Genomic DNA, 14,183 nt, shown 5'->3' on the forward strand with positions numbered 1-14,183 from the left:
ATTCAAAGGTACTGCTTCAGAAAGCAAGCAGTAAGGATTTGATACTCTCAAAATTTTAACAGTTACAAAGGAAAACACACTACCTGCTTATCATACGAAGTGTTCTTCTTACCAAATGAAAAAACACAGTGTCTATGATTCCTTTTAATATTAATGTACTGATTTATATTCAAAACAGCTTCTGTTTTTCATTGTTATTATGGATACAGCCACACAGGGAATGCTCTCCTTGCAGCTCATTATGTCTGTTTGATCTACTGTTACAAGGAAGTAGTGTACTGAAATTTATAGTAATACTGTCCTCTGACATATTAAAAAGGAATAGAATTTTTAACAAATATCTAAGAATTCTTCATATGCAAGGCTAATCTGGAGGTAGATTATCAACAACACAGAGACAGCACAGGGGAAAATAAAATCCTTTTATTCTTCAGTATCTTGCATTCAATTTAGCTTTTTAGTATTAAAGGATGCACCTTTATAAGAGCTGAACAACAATTGACTTTCTGAGTGATACAATTAATAGCAACAAACAAGTAAGTTCTTTTACAGCAACACTGTATTTCTGCCTTGAGTCCACAAACCAGGTGTAACAATGCCATGGTAATAAATTTAGTAAAAGTCAATCACTTTAAAAAAAACAAATTAAATCAGTATGTTTTACCGTTACTACTCTGATGCACAATTGCATTACTATATTCACACTTATCTTACCTGCCACTACAGAGAAGCCAACGAGCAAGAGAATAGTGAGGTATGATCTTCTGTATGACACTAGCCATTACCATGGTAACCACCAACTGTACACCTATCACACCCTGTAGAGAAGTAAGTTAATAACAAGTCAGTATGTTTTAGAAAAGTAGTGAAGTATCTTTAAAAAAAAAACCACAATTTAATAACTCTCTGAATAATAGCCATGATACACTGGAGATGAATGGGGGAAGAGAGGGGACAGAATACTGTAGCAGTTTATAAATTTTTTTTTTCTCTGAAACTTGCTACGATTACTTACAAACTTCATCAAAGGGAAAAGGCATTTCCAAGTCACCACAGCTAATCTCCTTGAGGAGATTATGTACAGGTACAGGTACTTCCTCTTTGTTTACCTATATGCATGGGTTTTTATCTTTCCTGATAAGTTGTTTTCAAGGACTCCTCTCCACATCATCCTCATCCTTAGCTTACCAGATCAGTCCACCACCTTTACCTCTTAACTTGAGGGTACATCACCTCTTTCCTCTCTAAGTCCTAGTCTAAATACCAGTTCGGCCATAGTACTGGCAAAGATGCTCTTGCCCCACTTGGTCAGATACTGTTCTAAAGCCTTAGCAGTCCTTGCACCTCAAGAGAGAGTCCTGAGGTAATACAAGCCAAGCCCCTGCTATCAACACCTGCTAGACATAACACCACCAATGATCTGTTGACATACAAGTCTTCATCCACCTTCCCCCCCACTACCAGCAGCATAATCTTTCATCCTAAATAGTGCGCTATTTATATATTTTCTTATATATTTCCTTACTGTAACAGAAGTTTTATTTTTTTCTTCCTTTAATGCTTTCTCCTTTTGTAAAACAGAAATTGTGTCAATACTACTTTTATTAAAAAACATAGGCAGATGAAATGTTTTGGATAGACATTATCATCTGTATGACTGAGGAGACTGAGACAGCAGAAATTATTTAAGTATTTATAAACATTTTCAGTATGTTAACATATGTCTCATAAAAAAGTGCCACGTATCAATTACAAGTAGGTGCTACTTTTTTATATTTTGAAATAACACCTTTGGAAGGAGTCAGATACCACTGAGTTTCTTTGGTGCTCAAGAGTCTCTTCACCTTCTCCCTCCTCGGAATTTCTACTACTTCTACACTTTGGTGCCATCAACTCCTTGAAGTACCTCAAAAAGTAAAACCTCACTTTTGTTTATGTTCTGTTTCACTGATCAAGAGCTCTACGTATTTGAACACTCAACCTATATTAAAGATTATGTGTAGTTCAGTACATAGATTACTCAAACCAATTCCACCAGTCCCCCAGCTAAGGAAAGTGTACTTCTAATGAAAAAAAAACCCTAGCAAGTTTTAAGCCATTTGAAAATAAAAACCCAACCAAACCTAAACCCCCAATGATATCTCTAAACTTAATTTTGACTTTGCGGAGGAAATATCCTAATATCCTTCCAGTATTTTTCTACACTTTAACCAATTAAAAATATATAGATGTATATATATTCATATATATATATATATATATATTTATTCCTGAATGTTATTCCAATAACCTTCAGGAAATGAGAAAAATGCCTCTCTCTCTCTCTCTCTCTCTCCCCCCATATAGGGCATATATATATATATATATATATATACATATATATATATACACACATACATACATACACACATATATATACATATACAGATATATATATACACATATATATATACACACACATATACATACATACATATATGCCCTATATGGGCTTTTTTCTCAATTCCTGAAGGTTAGTAATTGATCACAAGCAATATGCTAATAGAGAAAAGCTGTCACAAGAAATTTTTCTTAAAATCCACTGCATTAATCCTCCTACAGACAAGAACACTAGTCACAGGAACACAGTAGATGATACAGTGAAAATAACATGCTATGCACACAGCATGACTTTTTGCCAATTCTACACTTTTGCCTGGATGTGCTTACACTCTACTTGTATGTTTACTAACGCACTCCAGAAAAATCTACAACATCCCAAACTACCCCATATTACAACACTATAACACATTTTTCCTCCATCCCCAAATACAGGGTCTGGCTAGAACCAGCCTCTGCCATACTTCTGAGTCTTCACTTTACACTAATATCAGCTAAAATTCAAAACCACTCATTTCAGAAACATAAATGAAGATCAGGTACTGGTTTCCACCAACATCCTAGATCCTCTACTTGCACACTTTAAATTAGAGGACACAGGGTTTAAACTTTAGTCAGAAATCTGCAACTTTAAAAATCCAGAGTATGAGAAATAGAGTGGTATATGTTTGAGGGGGGTTTTGAGGACCTCTGGTAAACAAACCTGATCTGTACTGAAGTAATTAGCACACAATCTGTGATTGGGTTGACTCAAAACTAAGAGAAGCATTACTCACCTGTTAAGAGATGAGGAACTGCTGCATAAATTAAATAAAGTGTCTGCAGTTACAGAACAGTTTGTGGAAATTAAACCATTTCCTAAGTCCTTCAGCACTGATTCCACATACATCCATGTCCTTATCATGCTTCAGTTTTGCAGCTTAAACTTGAACTCCAAGTTCAAGACACTAGAAAGAGATGTTTGTATTCTGCTGATCAAAGACATTTCTGTCAATCTCTCTCTAATGCTGGGAGGCATGGGGACCAAAGCTGACTATGTACATCAGTTTTTCTGCAAAACACAGGCTGGCAAGCAATCTCCTGGTAAAAAAACAAGACTGAAATGGTACAGCCATGCAGCAACATCAACACGGTCTATCTAATAAACTACAGTCTAGCAGTGTTTCTGCCACAGAGGCACTGAGAGGTGTCTCAGAAGTCTCGAGCACTGCATTCACTTCCCAATCCTCCAGCAACCATAGCATTCCTGCTTTTGTTTGAGTAACGTAGCAGACTTTACATAAAAGCTTAAAGATTGCAGAGAACACATTAAATGGCCCATAAGAATAGTTTTAGCAGTTATATTAAAGTGAAGACTGACAAGCTTCTTAAAATTGGTGGGAAAAAAATGGCAGGCTGAAAAGCCAAAAGCGTAAGGTTGAATGAAGTATAACCTGGACTTTGGCTTTCAGTCTTTTATACTATATACCTGGAAAGTTGCTGATTAGTAGAAGGACACAAACTAAGAATAAGCAATTCAGATAAAGTTACAATACTCTTATCTACACCGCAAGTGTACTTATAAAACACCAACAGCTATCTCAGAGTCTCAAACAAAAAATCCCCTTTTTAAAAGTACTTCTACCTAAAGAACATTTATTTTTTCATCATGAAATGATTTATAGAACATGAAGTACAAAGACAAACAAGGTTGACTGTATTATGCAAAAACACCCCTTTATTCTCCTTATTTTGACCTTGTCCAAGGTTATTCCTCCTTACCTGTAGTAAAAGGCCAGGGGTTTCTGTCTCATTTTCCCTTTACCGCCTACTTACGTATTACAAATAATTCAAATACCGAGCTTTACGCAGGACTTTGAAATGATATGTTCTCTGGCATTGTAACCATTACAAGGTAATTCCTCCATTACAAGATGAGGGCCTTGAGCTGAAGGTAACTGCTGTATGCAACAGGACTGCAGTAGGGATACAGCTGCATTACTGAAAACCAGCTGGTAGAATCCCATTCACAATTTTTTAAATTCAGAAATTTAATGGCCACTGCTTACTTTCTGAAGCGGCAATTCTTGTAAAAACAAGATTTTAACACAACTATCCTCGAGTATTCTACAGATGTTAGTACAGGGCGTAACAATATCTTTCGGTGGTAGCCCACAAACATACTAACAGAGCTGTGATTTTTCAAAGAAATTGAAAAGGTATTGTAACAGTAGTGGCCACCAAGATTTTTAAGAGACTATAACAAATACTCTTATTTCCTGCAATTTTAGAAGTGCAATGATATTTGTGAAGTCTGGAAGATAAATCAATACAACCGCTTTGAAATGCCATTTAATAGCAGACTCATTATTGCTTTTACTGTAAATGAGACTTTCCCCCATATAATTTTTCTTCATATGCAAATTTTTCTCCAAATGTTTATGTCCATGCTAAAGCTCCAGCTTGCAAAAGCAAGATAGCGTTCTCCTGAAAGACAAATGCAACACAAAATTGCTTCCTTAACAGTAGGAAATATTATATATGACAGCCAAAGAAAACTGAGCTTGCTGTGCAACATCTTAAAAGTGAACACTTCCTGTGAAAAGGACTACTTTCACAGAATACCTACAGTCATTATAATCAGGAATCGGAGGTAGTTCAAATCCTATGAATTGTAAAAATCAGACATTCATACAGCTAATATTGGAAAAGAAATTATGCCAAGAGAACTCTTAAAAAAATTCAATTTTTACTTTTTTTTCTACTCTCGTGACCAAGGCTTCCCTGAATTAGAATTTCCATGCACCTACGACTGTTTACAACAAAAGATGCATGAAGTGGCATGAAGAATATGCAAGGTGTTCAATACTATCACCCAACTGCTCACCGTCACAGTGTCGTTCACACCTAAAGGTCACTTCTCTCTCGGCCACTGTCTTTACACAGAGTCAAAGAAGAGCCATAAACTGCTGGAAAGACTCAGGTATGCATGAATCCCTTTGAAACAAGTTGATTTGTTTGAAACCAAAATCATGCTTTAGTCAGTGAACAGCATTTTACCTGACGATCTTGTTTCATTTACCACTGAGGCTCTCTAAGCACAAAGATTACAGAACTAATGGTCATAAGGCAAATCAAGTTTTTGCTACAGAAATCTTATGGATGGAACAAGGGCGTTTGTAAAAATGCCAATTTATCATTATTACTGAAGAGGCAATACAGAATACCTGTTGCAGTGAACTGGATACGGAACCTATTCTTAAATTAAAAGTAAAACTAGTTCAGAGAAATTATGTACTACACATGGAAAGGAAGGTTATATTTCATCATTACTTTTCCAAGATATTGAAAATCTAGTTTGCCCAATATTTCCACAAATAAGAAAAACAGGAAGTACGAAAGTTCCCACTCTCCAGAAGACTTGCTTTTTAAAGAACAGGCTCTGCCATTTCAGGAATCATTCCAAGTATAAAATGTGAAAAGCCATTACGCTTCTGCTGAACAATCTAGAACACCATGGTCTTACCAAGTATTAAGACACTTATGCAGAGCTTAAAGTCGTGGCCTAACTGGCATTGCAACTGCACAGGTGACAGTCCCAGCTCGGCAGGTGTTGATGTTTATAACTTGATTTCTAAGCCTCTTACTACAAAAGAAACTGATGAACATTTCATTCTCCTGTTGCATTGGAACTGGAAAATACAGCTTCCAAACAGCACAGACCTTTTGCCTTTCCTTACGCCATGGAATCACACACAAAGATTATTTGCCCACACTGCCCACACCCAGCAAAGAAAACTGGACCTGATCTTTCAACCCCACTAGGCAACACAAGCAAGCACTCAAGTAATTTAAATAAGAACCTACAATGAAAGGAAAAACTTTTTTTGCATGCAATTTTCCCAATGTAGCTTCCAATACTAGACCACTCATCGACTCCTACAAATGAAAGGAGCATCTCATGGCCTTTTGAATAAATATTCTAACCCTGGTGGAAAATAAATAAAATAAAATAAAATAAAATAAAATAAAATAAAATAAAATAACTTCATGAGAAAAAAAATACAATTCCTTTTATAAGCCAGAATTTACACTATAAAAAGTACTTTAGTGGAATAACATGATTAAACTTTTAAGTATGAGAACAGTTAAAAGGCAGATTTTATCAAAAATATATTTGTAAAGTGCATTTCTTAAGACTTCGATCAATGAACAAACACTGGTGCCATAATTAAAATGACATATTGACACATTCATACAGTCATATGAAAAAGAAATGTAATATATTAATGACAAATACAAAATATGTTTTTACATCTGCAGACCCTGTTCTTAGTATCCCAAATATAAGTACATTAAAAGCTGAGCCAATCAACTCCAGTGTTTTAAATTATAACTAAGACACAAATATGAAATTCAGCATACCTCTATAGAGATATATCTTTATATAATTTAATATTCACTAAATACTTGGCCTGCTCTATTGAAGCAACATGTATCCAACAAGGTTACATCCTTAGCAGGAATTACACCAGACTTTGTTCTTCTCCTACTGCATTACATTTATTGTGCGCTACATTTAGCCTAATAAATTGTAGCTGTGCTGAAACACTTTTTTTTCACGAAATCCCTTCTAGCCCCAAATGCTTTATGATTCTGTGACACTCATGTGCTGCCACAGCACACATGACAGTGGTGACATGACCCAGAGCACCATGCTTGAACTTGTGGCAATGAACAACAAAGCGTCTGGCTAAGGTTTCTAGGTATGTCCAAGATCACATGCACGCTCCATTTACAGGGAGATTTTTTTTAAGGAGATCCGACAAAACAGTTATAGAGTAAGTTGTTGGAAAACAACTTAAGATCATGAAGTTCAAATGTCAACCCAGCAGTACCACTGTAGTTCCTGAATCACTAAAACACATCATTGAGCCCTTGGCCCAAACGTTTCTAAAACGCTTCCAGGGATCGTAACCCCCACCACCTCGCTGGCCAACTTATTCCTATGTCTGACCACCTGAACAGTGAATTTTCTTTTTTCTAGTATTTCCATCGTCATAGCTTGAGGCCCTTTCCTGCAGGCATACCTCCTTGAGGCATTTCACTGCAGGCACGGTAGAAGACACCAACCCCCACCCCGCTACAACCTCCTGCCAGGTAGTTATAGAGAGGGAGAAGAATCCTATGCATTTAAAAAGAGACACTCAAACCCTGTTACACAGCACTAAGTGCAGTGGCTCGCTCTGATCCCAGAGGAAAAGTAGCAGAGATGGAAGAAACCACTGGGCAGTTAAATCGTGTCGGTGTAAGACAGCGGAAAGCAGCAGACACCGCGGTGTTCCGCTCATGAGCGCCAATTACGGAGCTAGATGGTGTCACCCCACTGCCTCCCTGCTCCCGACGCGCCGAAACCCCCGAGCTGTCCCCACAGCAGGGGCCTGCAGCAGCCCAGCCCCGAGCCGAGGGAGGGGAGCGGACCAGCCGCCCCGCTTCTCGCCGTCCCGCTCACCATGATGCCCGCGCCGGCCCCGCCAGCTGCCGCTGCCGCCCGGCTCGGCCCCACTCCCGGCACATAAATCCGCCCGCCCGCCGCTCCCGACAGCGCACGCCGAGGTCACGCCGGGATCCTGCCGCCAACAAGGCCCGCCTGAGCTGTCCAACAAGCTGCCTGTGCGGACGGGGCCCCGCAGCGCTGATATCGCGCCGCGGCGGACAGCCCCGGCCTCACCGCTCCACACCCGCCGGCTGCCGACAAGCGAAGAAGGTAGAGGCGCCTGCCGGGGCGCAGGGCCCGCGGGCCCCTCGGCGACAGCCCCGTCAGGCGCCGCGGGCCAGCCTGTCCCGGGCACGGCACTGCCGCGACCCCAACCACGTGATGCGGGAAGTCTCCCCGAGCGCTGAATTTCTCCACCCTCTTGACCCCCGCATGAGGCGCGGCAGCGCCGGAGCACCGGGAAAGGAGCCCCAGGACAGGAGCGGCGGGAGCGGGGAGGGGGCCGAGCTGGCGGGGGCGCGGGGCAGAGGAGGCGGGAGCGGGGTGTGCGCATGCACCGAGGTCACGTCGACCTCCCCCCCGTATCGGCGGTGCGCACGCGCAGCGATGCGGCCTGAGGACGGAAGTGTGGCGTCCGCCACGGCCCAGCCATGGCCGTGCTTTGCGGGACCCGGGGCCGGCTCTCCGAGAAATGCTTGGCCCGAGGGAAATAGGTGTCCTCCTTGCACAATACCCAGTACTGTGTACCGCTTGGATCTATCCGAAAGGGACACACCTGGATTGTCCGTCCTAAAAGACCACTGGGAAATGGTCGCGTTGCTCAACAGTTTTGTCGTAAATCGTGTGGTTTTAAATGGATCACTGTGCTCCCTTGTATGTGCGCTGGAAACAAATAGAAGCATTCTGCTTGAACATTCTGTAGAATATGTTTAACATCTGTTCGTGTTTTGTCAAGCTTTGCTTGCCTTGTGAGAAACCCCGGAGGGCAATTCATAGAATCACAGAATGGTCTCAGGTTTGAAGGAGCCGTATGGATAATTCATTCCAAGCCCGTACCATGCCCAGGGGCCCCTTTAGTTAGAGCAGGTTGCTCAGAGCCCTATCCAGCCTGGCCTTCCAGGGATGGAGCATCCATCCAGTTTCCCTGGGCAACCTGTGTCAGTGTCTCACCACCCTCACAGAAAGGAACTTTTTCCTTAACGTCTGTCAGGAAAATTAATCCACAAACACCAGAGGTTTATGTCCAAAAAGGAGACAGAGGAGTCCTTTTTCTTTATTCAAATAAAGGGAGAGGCCATGGGGCATTCCCCTGGGGTCTCTCAAATTTTTGGGGGGCGCAGCCTCCTTTTTATCTTAATTCCCGGCTGCTTGTCCCTTCTCCCTTTCCCCATAGGCTGAGGTACCTGAGAGGTACAGGCTTCCCGGAATGCCTGATACCGGCGGCGATACCTTCCCACCCCCAATGCATAATCCCTTTGTTATAAATTTGTATTGTGATATTGGCTTTCGCAGATGAATATTATATGTTAAATACTTTTTAGCTATATATGTACTTTTTTTCTTGCTAACAAGTCTTAAGCTTAAAAGAATTTCCTAGGTACAAGGCAAGGAAACCCCAGAGGGCAAGGACAGTGGGGCCCAAGCTGTTATCAGGAGAACAATAGAGCCCAAACTGTTATCAGCGGAAGATATGAAACCCAGCTGTCCTCAGGGGAAGGATGACGGGCCAGACTGTTATCTGCCCTGACCATTTGCAAAAAGAAAGGAAACCAAACTCCAAAATAATGATGACCAGCAAGAATAATGATGACCAGCAAAAATAAATGCTGACCAGCAGAAAATAAAAATTGTACAAAAGCATGATCTAAGAAGGCGGAACCAGGGAGGGGACGCTTTGAATATGCATTAAACCTTCACAGTAGGGGAGGATAAAAAGGGTGTTCCCAAGATACCAGGTGTGTTCCTGGCAACCCGCCAGGGCACCCGGCCGTTTTAACCCTTTGCTTTATTTCTTTTATCTCCTAATTGTCTTTTGTTTCTATTAAATTCTTTTTATAATTTATTAAGTGAATCTCGTTTTTAATACCTTCTTAACTTTTATGGAATTCATAGTGTTCTTTCAGTGCCTCTTTGATCTTCTGCTGGAATCCATCCCATTGTTTCTGTTGTCTCTCACTGATAGCTACATCTTATCAACTGACCCACAGCTTGTTTGTAAAGACAAGCTCATCATTCCTCTCACGTCTAATCTCAGTCTCTCCACTTTTAGTTTAAAACTGCTTGTCCTGGTCCTGTCACTATCTGCCTTAAACTGATTCTCGCTCTTCCTTATAACACCATCGTTATATAAAGCAGTTCTGAGCTTTCTCTTATCTAGACTGACCCTTGCCAACTCTCTCAGCCTGCATCGTTAGCAGAGGTGCTCCAGTCCTGTGATCACCTTTGCAGACCTCATCTGGACTGACTACAGTAGGTCCATGGCTTTTTTGCACTGAGGACCCCAGAGCTAGACTCAAAACCCAGGTGGAAGTCTCGGGAGGTCAGAGCAAAGCGGCAGAATCACCTCCTTGGATCTGCTGACAAGGCTGGTTAGCATGCAGCTCAGGACATGGCTGTCTTTCTGGGCTCCACACGCACCTTGTAGGCTTATGCCCAGCTTTTTTCCACCAGAACCTGGAAATCCTTCTCTGCAGGGCTGCTCACAGTGAATCCTAATCTTGGTCCACACACAAGTCCCTAGGAAAAGCTCATTTAGTAAAGTCTCAACAACCATCAGGAAAAGTTATAAACTCTGTCATTCTGGCATTTTTAAAAGTTCCTTTGAAATATGTCTTAAAAAAAAATCAACAAAACCCCCTCAAAATCACATTTCTAAATCAGTAGAACAAATATATTTCAAAGTAAATCCTCTCTGATGCCAGAGATTATAGTACCACAGACAACATGATTCTGACCTATTCAAACCTTTTAATTTTAGTTAACAAGTAGATCTTTGGCCTCCCAATTTATTAATGCTAATTTGGTAACATTTATGGCAAATGTAGCATGCTAATAAAATAACAAATTCTAAAGGCATTTGCTTAATGCCATGTGTTTCTTGCAGCCAGAATACTAAAGAAAATTATTAAGCTCATTAAAAGGCAAAGTTAAAACAAAAAGGTGTCAATCTTATTGTAGATGGTAAGAAATTATATACATTTGGAAAGCAACTGATTTGAGACATTTACTTGTGGAGGTAAGAGTCGTGAAAATGTTTTAAACAAAATTCTTACCTGTGGAAGTCTGGTGTAAGATTTCATCACTGCAATGAATTGGTGCATTTTATGAAAAATCATCAAAATTGCAAGTGAGCAGAACTGTTTAATTAACTGAAACAAGAACTGGTCAGCTTGAACTCTATCAATCACAATTTTAGAGCTCTAGTATTTTAATTCTAGCATTGTTTAAATTTGTATTTCACCCAAAGACAAGGCCAAAGTTGATCTAATCACTATGGAAAAATGGATTTTTGAATGCGTTTATATGGGCTCAGTGGAACCTTTGGAGCAGCAAGGTAAAGAAAACATTACCATGCGTTACTGCTGCTGGTACAAACACCACCTAAAACTGTGAAGTTGCTCTCATGAGCCCTCTTGTCTCAAACAGAGGATAAGTTTTAAGAAATGCATTAGAGCAGACATGTTTTTACTGCCTCTGACAGCTGAATACAAGGCTGTCTTAAGTTGGATGTATACACCTCATTGTTCAGAAAAGAGGCAAGGCTCCCCAAAAATACATTTCTAGACTGTCAAATATAGTCTCAGCAGCCACAGTTGAAGCAGTTGAAACACTTAAAAATAATTAAGAATGCTTCTAGTGTAATGTTAAAGGAACTGAGCTGCTGAAGGAAAATTTATTATACCACTGTCTGCAGTCCCTAAATGACAGAAGTTTAGATCAACAAAAGCCAAGTCACCTAATACATGAAAACTTGCATCCTATACCAGTAAAAATATATTTATGAAGTGAACAACAGGAACACATCATTGTCATGTGTTCTAACCTTCCATTATTCAAGATACTTTTCTTTTTTGTAAGGTGTAGACTATTAAGAGATTCATTTAAAGCCTAATTTAACACGAGAGGATACTGAAGAAAAATAGTGGTAAAATCATCAAAGTATTTTCCAAAGAGGGGTCATTCATTTCTTTTTTTGGCAAGCAGCATTTTAGGCTGGAAATTTTCCATTTAAATGTATAATTCTAAATATTCCAACTACTATAGAAGTATTTTCCAGCATTTTAAAATGTAGTGACAGGACAAGGGGGACAGGCTTTAAACTCAGAGTGGGTAGCTTTAGGTTAGATACTAGGAAAAAATTATTTACTGTGATAGTGGTGAGACTGGCACAGGTTGCCCAGAGAAGCTGTGGATGTCCCATGCCTAGAAGTGCTCAAGACCAGGTGGGATGGGATTCTCAGAACCCCATCTAGTCTAATGGAAGGTGTTACTGCCCATGGCAAGGGGTGGAAACAAGATGACCTTTAAGGTGCCTTTCAACCCAAACCATTCTATGGTGACTTTATATAAAAATATAAAGAGTGGGAATGGGTTTGCTTCGTGGTACTTTGGACTTACACAGCTGGATGCTCAGCTTATTTGAAAGAGTTCTATGAATAGTGGAGCAAATGAAGTTTGGCTTCCTGTGAATTTTTCTCACATGTAGAAATGCACATTACTGTTTTATGAGTGTGTCTGTTTGGGGCATTTATGGTATTGCTGACCTACATACAGGCAGTGTAATTATAATCAAGAATTTCCACTGATAAATGCATTTGAAACAGGCCAGTGGCTTCCGAATTAGGTGGAAAATCACTTACCAGCATAGAAGCAGACATTCACAGATCCATAGGAATTTACATTTGGCCACACTGCAGCACCTATGCCTTATTTCTGTGTTGTCAGAACAAAAACAAAACACTAGTATCTGTGCCAGCAATGTGTTTGTTTCACCTGTTTTACCTTACCCTAAGGCAGAAAGTTACAGCTACAAAGGCAGTGGGTTTGCTTTTTTGTGTGCATGTGTGTATGTCTGTTTAATGAATTGCCTCAGGACATAGGTCTGCCCTGAGCTTTCTAGATATCAACCCCCACCCCCAGCCTCTCTATTGTATTTTAAAAATACGACCAAATTGTTTTAACTACATATGAAAGTACATATTTTTAACATACATTGGTTCACACAGTTATGCCAGGCACACAATATTCACACATGCATATATATCTATAAGCATAGAAAACTTGTATTTTTAAATGTGCTGTTTCAAATGGAACACAACATAAAACAGACAAATATATCACTGCTAAAACTAGGAACTCCACATTTTACCTACTGTGTGACATTTCTGAAGTCACTACTGTTCTGTTCAGTAAAATTGAAATATGCTTTCTGATAGCACTTTTTTTTCCCCCTAAAAAATCAAGTTAGTGAGCAGGAAAAGCCTTTTTGCTCAGCAATTCAGCAGTTTAATGGTGTGTTGTGGTTTCATTTGATCACTATGCGTTAAAAGAATTTTAAAATACATGTCTCTGCTGGTAGTATTTCCTTTTAAAAAGCACTGAGTGGTTTTGATGCTTTTTTCTCTGTATCTTGAGATTTCATGTACATTGTTTTAATATACAGCAAAGTATCTGAAAAACAAACTCGTAACAGCATCATCAGAACATAACTATATCAGCAATGGACTAGTACATGCTACAGTATCCCATAGTGGCATTTGGTGTAAAAAATCTTGTCCTGAGTCAACGGGCTACAAATTGGCAAAGCATTCCAGATGTGTAATGCAAAAAAAGGGGAAGTTCCTTGGTATGTTGGTATTAGAGCCAGAATTAGATGATGATCAGTGGACTGGAATCTGCAGTGCAGTTGGGGAGATCTTGTGTGCAGGACCTTCAGTGAAGGTCTTTCAGATCAGAACCAGAATTTCAAAATGAATCCTCTGCTTCTCAGAGAAGCACTGTAGTGGGCAGGCAGAGTAACTCTGTTATGTTTGGAGGCTTGGAAGCAAGCTAGCAACCTGTCAGGAACATTCTTTAAATACTTTGGGACGGTGCCACACACCTCTACTCAGTGTCTCAGTTCCTTGGGCATTAGGAAGTGTATCCCAAGCACTTGTAAGTATTATAACCATATGTTAAAAAAACCAACCAAACAAGCAAACAAAACACTGACTGGAAGAATATTCTTCTCCTATGAATCAGAATATAAAGGCAGCATTTGTAAGACTCAGGACTAGGAATTCTTCAGCCCTCTTGATGCTCTGATCATATGCCTCTTCATTCCTCACAA

At 40.1% G+C, this 14,183-nt stretch overlaps 1 protein-coding gene across 3 annotated transcripts in view; it reads right to left on the reverse strand.

Moving 5' to 3' along the window:
* TMEM161B (transmembrane protein 161B) overlaps positions 1 to 7,955 on the reverse strand; it is a 34,670-nt gene extending 26,715 nt beyond the window's left edge. For all 3 annotated transcript variants that reach the window (XR_001332216.2, XM_014262341.2, XM_014262340.2), the window contains exons 1-2: positions 7,871 to 7,955; positions 715 to 818 (exon numbers count right to left, since the gene is read on the reverse strand). Coding sequence is in view for 2 of the 3 variants with exons in the window: in XM_014262341.2 (XP_014117816.1) it covers positions 715 to 818; positions 7,871 to 7,873 (107 nt within the window). In the remaining variant the exon portion in view is untranslated. The remainder of the gene's footprint in view (positions 1 to 714; positions 819 to 7,870) is intronic.
* Positions 7,956 to 14,183: the final 6,228 nt, after the last annotated feature.

This window comes from Pseudopodoces humilis, chromosome 4 (assembly GCF_049639895.1).
Source record: "Pseudopodoces humilis isolate 2021_Gansu_Grassland_sample_001 chromosome 4, ASM4963989v1, whole genome shotgun sequence".
NCBI lineage: Eukaryota > Metazoa > Chordata > Aves > Passeriformes > Paridae > Pseudopodoces > Pseudopodoces humilis.